At 33.3% G+C, this 11,650-nt stretch overlaps 1 protein-coding gene across 2 annotated transcripts in view; it reads left to right on the top strand.

Moving 5' to 3' along the window:
• Nucleotides 1-439: 439 nt before the first annotated feature.
• The window catches only part of LOC144433941 (dnaJ homolog subfamily C member 5-like), a 28,067-nt gene continuing 16,856 nt past the window's right edge, over nt 440-11,650 (top strand). For both annotated transcript variants that reach the window (XM_078122352.1, XM_078122351.1), the window contains exon 1: nt 440-575. In XM_078122352.1, coding sequence (XP_077978478.1) covers nt 544-575 — 32 coding nt within the window. In that variant the 5' untranslated portion in view covers nt 440-543. The remainder of the gene's footprint in view (nt 576-11,650) is intronic.

Here is an 11,650-nt window from a genome sequence, read left to right as displayed (position 1 = left end):
CAAAATGGAGACGGATTTTATTCGTCAATGTCTATGTTTATGCTGTTTTATTTAATTCCTATATTTAAACATCTCCCCTAATACATCCATGATTTACACAAGTAGACCTATCACATGAAATATTTTATGTACTTTATAGTTAAAAATTCAATATCAAAACAACAAGTCAAAAAACTATGATGGATGAAATATAATAATTGTATGATGCCCCCAAAAATCAGACATGATAGTGATCAAAATAATTATCAAACTTATCACAAACTTTTGGTGAATATTTTTCGATGAGCAAAATGTAGACACGAAATGATCATATGTTTGAATTTTATGGCCATAGTGTATTTGTGTAACCTTCACTTTCTTCTTGTCTTGACAAGCAAATCGCTTGTGGGGGATTCCCGGGGTTTCCTTGAAATTACGTCACAGCCACATGACACCAGTACTGCGTCTGCGCAGTAACCCCTGAAGCCATAACCGGAAAATTGGTGAGCTGTAACTGTAATTCGGTTAAATTACTGTTGAATTCACCAATTTTGCGGCGAGAAGATGTCTCAAAAGAAATCAACGAGGTCTATGAGGTAGGTTATTCTATTTTAATTTATCGTTTAGGCCCCCAAATGATGTAATGTGTAAATGAGGTAAGGGTGTGACATGCAAAGTTGAGATGTCACCGTGTGTCTCAGTTCTTCAACGCTAAAAAAAGCATGTATTTTTTTGACATAATGGCATCGTAACGTATTTTATAACGCTTTTATATGACCAAGACATTATAAGAGCCAATTTATTAACTTTTATAAATAAACTACCCAATTATTTGTCAAAATATAATGTATAGGAACATGTGACGAGATATTATAGGGTGCCCAGCGTCGTCCACAATCGATCGTCTATGAAACACAATCTCGTTTCGTCCCGCGTTGGGAACTCGGGGGCGTCGATATAATTTTTTTTTAAAATTATCGTCTCGTTTATGAAAGTCTTTAAATAACCACGTGAAGGAAGACATAGTTTTGCCATAGAATCCTAGCATTATGTAATAACATTTGTTAGTTTAACACCACCGAAAGTCAATATTATCTGTGCATATTTAGTAGCGAGTAACTGCTTGGATGTGCTTTGATACGACAGCAGAGCAAAACGTACACTGTACAGTACAATTTGTGAAAATGTTGTAACAAGATCAATACCAATATACTGCAGATACGGAAGAAATTGATTTCTCAAACATTCTATTCATTGCCACAGAGCATTATATTTGGTCTTAGCGGTTATTAAATATTGTTGCATAATACATCATCTGCTAAAACTTTTAAGTAAATCAATATACATATATTATGTAAGACCTTTTGTCTAACATTTTCTGTTACTACAACTGTACACAAACCTACACAAATACTGACGTAAACTCACATGTGTGCATACATATAGATATATCACTGTGTTTGGTAAGATGTGGGAATCCCAGATCTGAAACTGCAGCACAGTTTAAACCTGGTAGAATTTACATGAATTGTCATTATCATACCTTGTGTAATACTCGAGGAACTCAGGTAGCTTTTACCTACTAGTACTAACCTTCAAAACAAAAAAAGCCACTGTACTCCTGCATTTACACATAAATACAGCAGTTACAGGCACAATACATAAACGCATACATACATACATACATACATACATACATACATACATACATACATACATACATACATACATACATACATACATACATACATACATACATACATACATCCAGACATAAATGTTTTGATTTTCATGAATAATTAATCAAATAACATGTATATTTAAGGAGCTGAAAAGGCTAAATTATGCTAATTTACAAAATAGCTTTGTCTTCATTTCTATTCCCACCAAGAACTGAATAATCAAATATTTTAATGCTTGTCAAAACACACTTGAAAAGTAAAAGCTTCCATATGCACCATTTCAAATGAAAACAAAAGTTCACATATCTTAGCAACCCCAAATATGTAAACAAACGAATTCCTATGTGTAGTAGTTCAATAACTTAACAAAGAAAATAGAGTGACATAGACTAGAGTAAAAGGAAAGGCTATATTTACTTTATTTTGAAATGTAGGCAAAATTGAAATCTTGCACACATTTACCTTCTGTAGAATGTTGTGCGTAGGTTTTCAGTATTAAAAAGTGTATAGAGAGTAAACTAATTTTGTGGTGTATTTGAACTCTCAATTTAGTGGATTCAGTCAGTGGAGTTATTTATATATAAATAATTTTGATAGTGTGAATTCCATGCTAACTACAGGACCTATTATTTATTCATGGTTTATGTATATTGTACATAGCACAGCAGCCTACTGGCTGAATTGCGACAATATTACAATTGCATATCATTTTGAAATCAGAAATAAAATTGATAAATTAAAATATTAATAAAACTTACAATTGGCGACAACAACATCAGAAAGTGTACTATGAAATGAATTGTGTAACACAAGACAGTTTAAAATACTTTACAAAAGGACTCAGTGGTAATTTTAAAACCAATTAAAAACCAATTTATACATTGCTCTGATCCTCATTCCATAATTTGATCATGTATGGGATTGCACTTTTAGTGTACCTTTGAGTACACATCCTTGGAACTGACAACATATGTGAATTACGCAAATCTCATCCATTTTCCATTCGGAAGCCAGTTGTGAAAGTCTTTAGATTTTTAAGGATTTAGCAAATTTCAAAAATATGATATCACGCCTTTGTTTTAAGCTCTATGATATTGCATGACTGTAGAGCTCGCTAGTATGAAATGTAGTCGTTGGCCAAGATTATTCTGCATGCTCTTTTCTGTATACATTCAAGTAAATTGTGCTGTTGTAAAGTAAGTCCAGCATGCCAAGCTTGAACTGCATATTCTAAAAGTGGTCTAATGTAGCCAATATAAATTGTAACTAGGTCTTTGGTTTTTAAACCAAACCTCTTCAGATGTACTAAAGAACAGGACAGACTGGAATTCATGCTACGTTACAATAGAACAATTCATTTCCTATACTGTCTGTAGAGCAGGACAACATATAATCAAGGCTTGTATAGTTACTACAGTACATTTCTTCAACTGTAGTAGTAGTATAGGACAGTGTGATTACAACATCATGTATTCAAGCTTGTAGAGTCTTGACTAAGATGAACTCTGAGATCTAAACACCATGCATGGTTAGTTCTTTCTACCGATGGTTATTGATATCATTGGGTGTGTGCAGGAAGTCTGTCTTGATTGCATGATTTGACTCATGTTAGAATACATAGTATTACGTATAAATGTAATGTTAGAATTCACTGTCTTGTAGTTACAGTTCATCACAATTATAATGGCGTTTTTAGGTCTAACTTTTGGCAGACAGAGGCAGATAGACATATAGACAGACAGATAAACCTACAGATGTAATACTCATAGAATAAGAAGTCCTTGATTTACAGATCAGATCTGAATCTGTGTATGGTGTAAAACAAACATACTTCCCACATTTACTTCCTGGATTGACGAATTCAAACATGACAGTTTTTTATGTTACAATATAACATAGTACTTGACACCGTGACATTTAAGACTTCTGTTTGCCCAAGAGTCTGGTATATTTAGATAACTTTTACGGGTATTTATAATATAAATGTATATATTTCATACAACCAGATCAATGTAGCTTGAGAAGTGTTCAGTGTGTCTTTATGATACTCTCCCTTTACTCCTCAGATTACATAAATTATATTTTAAGGTTGCTATTTTGTGATCTTCTCTTCTTTTCCTACCAGGACAGGACTGTGATGCCAGTCAATATTTCAGATCTTACCCTTCCCTTCTTCCCTTCTATATAACAGTTCATCGGATGATTTCCACATCTCAAAAAAATTATATTGAAATTAGATGAACAAATAAATAGTGTTTGATGTTCACAAATTTCTGAATTATTTCAATCTTAAATTGTCCACAAGGGGGGGGAGAGAGAGAGAGAGAGAGAGAGAGAGAGAGAGAGAGAGAGAGAGAGAGAGAGAGAGAGAGAGAGAGAGAGAGAGAGAGAGAGAGAGAGAGAGAGAGAGAGTGTGTGTGTGTGTGTGTGTGTGTGTGTGTGTGTGTGTGTGTGTGTAATATTGGTGTTGTGCATGGACAGTGATGGAAGGCTGTTGAAAATGTGTTCATGAAATAATCAGCTTTGTTTGTTTTGTGTCTGGATTTCTCATGGTGGTATTATCCAAAGACAGGGTGTGTATACTGTAACCTTGGCATTTTACCTTGACTTGTTGACTGTGATGTGGAGGTTGTCATCCCTAATCCTGCCATAGCCATTATCTTTTACATGGACTTGAAGTTGACCTGAATGCTGAACATAACATTATAACCACACACACAAGCCAAGTTGAATGTGTCCAAACAAAGAATATGGGATTTATACATGGGTTTATAACTGGGTGTTGTGTGTTATGACGCCAATGCCTACACATCAATCATAACACAAATCAAGATATTCAATATCACCATTCTTTATCAAATTTTCAACAGAAATTAAGCTTAAACATGAATAAAACTATTATTTTCCAATATTTTTCTTTATTCAGCTAAAAAAATACTCAAGACATAGGGGTTTGTTACATGTATTACTCTTAATCTCATAGTAACAATGCACCTTATGGCACTCATATTGTCCTTGGCTGAACAAAAATATTGGGGGGGGGGGGGATATTAAACTGTCAATGTCAAATGACAAGTACATATTATGTTAAAAATTTTCACTCATTTTGAGACATCTCATATTTTGCTATGTAGAACAGGACAGCAGACAGCACAGCTGGTATATGTTAGTATGAATAGATGTGAGTTAGGTAACCATAACCTTTCTGTGTAAATCATAGATTATTGATGTTATTTAGGAAAATGGTGTTTAATTCAATTTCATATGTGATGTGATTTGGTCTCCTTTAAATAACAGATTAATGCAGGGAGTTACTTGAATACAGTTATTATGCTGAGAAAATTTATTTTAATTAACCTTAACGTAGAATCCAGGCGAATGAGGATTTTGAATTTTTATTGTGACGGGGAAATAACGAATTGAAAACCCCCATTCCCATGGATTCCAGGCTAAAGAAAGCTTCCAAATAACCAGTTTTATTATCTGTCTGTAATTCTCATTGCTAGTCGAAATTTACCATATATTGTCATAGTTTCATGTAGATCTCACAATTGCACATTTCTTATAGAATTACATGCTTCAGTGTTCACAATAACAAACACCCTTCAGTGTCCCCTATCGGACACATCCATTTATTAATTATTTGCTTTGAATGCCTTCAGCGAAACAAACACTAAAATGCAAATTTGTTCATGTTCCCCCACCAACTATGGTGACCCCCAGACCCCCAGTTGATTTTAACTCAACTAGGTTGCAGAGGAGTTTAGGGTCTGTGTGAATGGCACAGTGTTTCCAGTAAAAAATGCAAAATGCCAAACAGGTAAATTAAAAATTCTGAGTCCCCTATTGTTGTATAAATAGTGAAACAGGAAAACAGAAACAATGGCTTCCTGTTGGTCCATATATCATACGAATCACAAAGTTACTGTCAGAAGTCTGACATGTTTCTTAACGTTAAGTATCTTGTAAATTTATTACCCATTATATTTGTTTGTTTTGTGTGTGTACAGTATATGTGTGTGTGTGTGCATGCATGCATGTTTGTGTGTGTGTTTGCATGTGTGTATGTATGTGTGTACAGTAAATGTGCGTGTGCATGTGCTTGTGCGTGTGCATGCATGTGTGTGCATATGTATATGTGTGTGCATTCGCATGTGTGTGTTTTGGGGTTGTCATAGGTATATTTTGAGTAGATTTATTTATAGCTTGTTTGTGCTATAGCACATGTAAATAACCTAGTATGATAGTGTGATATACATGTACATGTAGACTGAAAAGACAGCGTCGTGTAACATTAACCCCACGTCATATGTTTATACACTATAATATTAATAACCACTGTAAATGTCTGACTAGTTTCACATCATACATTACAGTGATTTATTTTAGACAAGCACTCACTGTAGATGTGAATGCCATGTAAAAAGTGCTTTTTGAAAGTGCGTTGTACCATAACTGCATATTTACCAATGGTCATAGTAGTCGACTGGGTATTGCTTACTCAGCGTACCTCAGGCTACTGACATACATGTCCATTTTTCAATCCAAAAGCAACAAAATGTCATAAAAGTGTTTGACACATCACATTAATATGTCAAAATCTCACTAATGTTTAATCACATGTCAATCTTGCTCAAAGACTGTTCATTATTGGATGACTGTTTGTTGTTAGAAACAATTTGCAAATAGTCAGTGCTACAATTCAAATCAGCCCATAGAATTACATATATGACATCAGGCTTGGTAGCATGTAGAAATGGAATTTGTTGCGAACAGAGAAATAAATAAATGGATATTAATAATATCAATGGTAGTTTTGTAGCGTTATCAGGATCAGAGAGGCAGGAATATTCTGTCCTGGCCCACATCACAGACCACGTAGCATCTTAGATTGTTGACTAATCATAGACATTGTGAGTCACCCTCTACTTGTACTAGAAGTAGTTGTAGTTATTTACATTTTGTATTTCAGTAAAGGGCAGTCACCCGCTACTGATTGCTATTCAAGTCTATACTTGTAAATGTAAGACCAAGAAAATTGAAGTTGTACAGTCTTATCATCGTAGACATTGTGAGTCACCCTCTACTGATTACTACTCGAGTCTACTTGTAAATGTAAGACCAAGAAGTTGTGCAGTTTGAAATTTGATGATTGAGTCAGTTTCTTTTCCCAATAACTTCCTTATAAGGACAATGGCTGGATAGATAACTATTCTGGCAAATCAGAGCATATTTTTGTTGTGGTGTGCGTTGTATTGTAGTCTTGCTTATAGAACTAAAGGAGAGGGACATTGTCTGAATCGAATTCCGACTTACTCCTTCAGCAAGCGCTAGCAGAATTAGTTGTATGGATGCTGCAAAGAAGCCTGTGGCTTTTACAGTGACGAGATAACATATCTGAAAACTCAGTGAGGGTTAACAACACAACGTATCTTAGGGTCTAAAAATATCGAGTTCCACTTTCACTTCATATACCCAATGAATTACATGTATATGAAGTGAAAGTGGAACTCGGTATTTTTCCTCTTAGAACCAAATTGGTTTAATACTAGGCCACAGTTCTCAAGTAAATTGATAAGTAGGATAGCACAAACTCCAGGCTAACCTGTAAAATATCGCTAACTTGTACATTTTTATAACATTGATTATAATTTATTACATCCACACACAAAAATACACATATGTTTTTATCTGTTTAAGTTATATTCAGATCAGGAATGTAAAATAAATACAACAAGTGCATAATTCTTTTAATAAAAAAGAACACAGACTCCAGTAAATTTCTTTTTTTTTCAAGTGTATGTTGTCAAGGTTCTCCCCGGCCTTGTACACTGCAATATAAGAGTAGTACTAGTAGGTTCCACCCTGTGATTTTCTTGAAAACAAAATAATTGATGTTACCTGAAATAGAATTTTACTCCCAGAGCACATTATAGAAATGGCAATCAATCAATTAATTTCTTGGCTGACATCATAACTTCTGCTCCATACATAATCACTATTCATATTATGTAATATTACTGTAGATGTAAGTCAACCTTCTTGTTGTATTTTGACCCTCTAGCATGAGGTAAAATGCTACTGCAGGTACTGAGTATCAACAGAACAATAAACTCTTTATTTTGAAGGGAATAATACACTGATTGTATTTACTGGCTATTTTGTTAAATATCTTTGACACATAAACTGCTATCAATGATTAGGAATCAATGTTTAATAGCACAGTGTGATAACTTGATGTCAAGGTATATCACATTGGGGGAAACAAGCCTCATCGTCTATGAATATGAATTCTTACTTACAGAGCAAAGTCAACAAAGAATATTAATTTTTTGGAATCTGATTCTCAAATTTTGTCTAATGTCTCATTAGCAATATCAGGAGTGTACTGCTAAGGGGTTGATGTCAGCAAAAATATTTCTCCTGAAGAGAAATTTTTTTTGAGTAGAAATTCTTAATAATTTTATCCATAGATGTAACCGTGAACCCAGTCGATATTACATAGCTCATTCTATTTTATTTATATACATGTACATGTGTTACCAGTATTGTTGGTTGACAGTGACTCAAGTCATTTCCGTTCTACTAACATGTAGTCTGTAAAAGTATCAATTACAATTATGTTGTCAGTTTGTCAAATTTAAGAGTATTACATGTAGGTTGTGACAGCTGAATGCACCCAGTCTATATATAGTGTATACAACCAAAAATCACACATTATAACGTTACACTGCTATTGATCAATCAAGTAAATTTAAATAGGTAAATTTATATGAAAGAATCCTTGGTAGGAGAGAGAGAGGTTACTATATACTAGTGATTTGCTATTTCAAGTATTTGTTTGGAATGATGTTAATGTGTCTCCCAGACCTTTTCAAGAAAAGTGATTAATTAATCAATTAGGCTCACCCAGTCTGTCTATATGTATGTACCTTATGTGTGTCATGTACATTATGGGTTGTATAGTACAAAAGCTGAATCATTGTAGGAATTTTTATGGCTTATTTTAACGGAAACGTGATAAAATCTTATTCATGTAGTTTTAAGTAATTGATGTAATAAATAATATTTCAGATATGCAAGACATACTTTAAGGAATAGTCTAAGTGATGATATAGGTATAATGTAATGTAATATAGGTAGATATCTTACTAGTTTTAGGTATAATGTAATGTAGGTAGATATCTTACTAGTTTTCGTTATAATGTAATGTAGGTAGATATCTTACTAGTTTTAGGTATAATGTAATGTAATATAGGTAGATATCTTACTAGTTTTAGGTATAATGTAATATAGGTAGATATCTTACTAGTTTTAGGTATAATATAATGTAATATAGGTAGATATCTTACTAGTTTTAGGTATAATGTAATATAGGTAGATATCTTACTAGTTTTAGGTATAATATAATGTAATATAGGTAGATATCTTACTAGTTTTAGGTATAATGTAATATAGGTAGATATCTTACTAGTTTTAGGTATAATGTAATGTAGGTAGATATCTTACTAGTTTTAGGTATAATATAATGTAATATAGGTAGATATCTTACTAGTTTTAGGTATAATGTAATGTAAGTATATATCTTACTAGTTTTAGGTATAATATAATGTAATATAGGTAGATATCTTACTAGTTTTAGGTATAATGTAATGTAGGTAGATATCTTACTAGTTTTAGGTATAATGTAATGTAATGTAGGTATATATCTTACTAGTTTTAGGTATAATATAATGTAATATAGGTAGATATCTTACTAGTTTTAGGTATAATGTAATGTAATGTAGGTAGATATCTTACTAGTTTTAGGTATAATGTAATATAGGTAGATATCTTACTAGTTTTAGGTATAATGTAATGTAGGTAGATATCTTACTAGTTTTAGGTATAATGTAATATAGGTAGATATCTTACTAGTTATGGTTAAGTACTGCTGTAAACACATACCCATACAGTGCATCACACAATAATGAGACACACTTGTACATACACGCACACGCACGCACGCACACACACACACACACACACACACACACACACACACACACACACACACACACACACACACACACACACACACACACACACACACACACACACACACATACAGAGCAGTATTTTGCTAAATTTGGGGAAGTCCAGTAACAGAAAGGGTAAAAATTGCAGTTTTTCCCTATAGAGTATATGTTAATTTTGCTTGGGAACCCCAGGTAAAATGATACAAAATGCATGGGAACCCTCGGAAGATTTTACCTGCTTACCACTCCCAAAAACACATCCTGCCATTATCCAGCTTTTACAAGAACTTGACCTGGGAAGGGATATACAAATATTTATGAACACGTTGACACACATACATTTAAACATTTGTGAACAGTGCACACAGATATGCAAACTTACCTACACTACATACATACATACATACATACATACATACATACATACATACATACATACATACATACATACTGTACATACATACATACATACATACATACATACATACATACATACATACATACATACATACATACATACATACATACATACATACATACATACATACAAACAAACACTGACAGGTGAACTCATATAGTACATACTTTCAAATCAACTTTAGGAGAATGCAAACAATCAAAAACAACAAGAACTTGGATAACCAAATAAAATAATCTAAAATAATCATAAAATATATTTATAAACTGTTTATATTATAATAACACAGTAAATGTTAACAAATTGAAGTATATGGGTCAGTGTTGGAACACTTGATGTATTCATTGACTGATAATTAATAAATCATTAACGTATGGTAAATGCTGGTATTTGTGTGTTGCAAGGTCATTTTATACCCAAATACAGAATATCTTATGATGGACTTTGAGATTGATAGTGTAGACGGTTGTCTTGAATTTACTATCAAGTTATTATTTCTAAATAGTTGTGTGGTTTGTTGGAAGTTTATAATAACTTGATGTGTGTGAAGTGTTTGAGATATAAACAGCTGATCACGTTAAGGCCAATGTTTCAGTGGTAAGAAGTGTGTTCACATGTTTCAGTTGCTGGACACACCTTAGTGGTAACTTGTAAAACATTACAAATATCACATGATTGTTTATGAGTGACCGATTTTAATCATCTTTGTAAACAAAACAGAAATCTACCAAGGCTTCAACCTACCATTTGCATATAGTTGACTGTTGTTTTAGAATGAAATCGTGACAGTAAATTCAAAAAATGAAAACAAAAAATTAAATGGGAGGAGGGGGGGGGGGGATTAGATTTATTGAAAATCTTGACAGGAATTGTAAATATTGCGTATTGATTTGTGTTTGTATTTGTTGGAAACTTGGATATTGATAACACAAAAATATGAGCTTGTCATGCGAACTACATTCCGTTCAACTACAATTAAACAAACCAATGGGGAGACATGGCCTTTAGATTGGAAAAAATTGGGTTTGCTAAAAGAAGTCAAGTCCTTTAGTCTATGTTAAAACAGTATGATGAACAATGATGTGGATAGGTATGACGTGGAAGGGGGGGGGATTGGGTGGGGGAGGTGGGAGGGGGAGGTTGAGGTATATGTAGCTGAGCTGATAAGCGATATTTTGTGATTGTAAACTGATACCCCATCATGACAAACTTGATAATAACAATCAGAGTTTTATCCCTTGTGTTATAACCAGAATATAAGTTTGTACATGAGGTGAACAGTGTTTGATTTGAAATCTCGTAGAATAAATGAGAAAATATAATTATCATTTAACTTCAGTCAGTGTTGCAGTCATTTAGAATGATTAATTTCAGGATAACATCAGCTATTAATTTGAGCTCTATAGTTACGTGTCATATCCCGGAGTATTTTCTAATAAATGGAGAGACTGTTCAAGTATTGATTCTACTGTCTAACTGTAAGGCTAAACAAGTATGCAGGGATGTAGAAAATTTTAGTGACAGAAGGGAATAGGTGAATTTTGGCATGTGAA

Source organism: Glandiceps talaboti, chromosome 4 (assembly GCF_964340395.1).
Source record: "Glandiceps talaboti chromosome 4, keGlaTala1.1, whole genome shotgun sequence".
NCBI classification, from domain to species: domain Eukaryota; kingdom Metazoa; phylum Hemichordata; class Enteropneusta; family Spengelidae; genus Glandiceps; species Glandiceps talaboti.
This window is presented reverse-complemented; position numbering and strand designations above follow the sequence as displayed.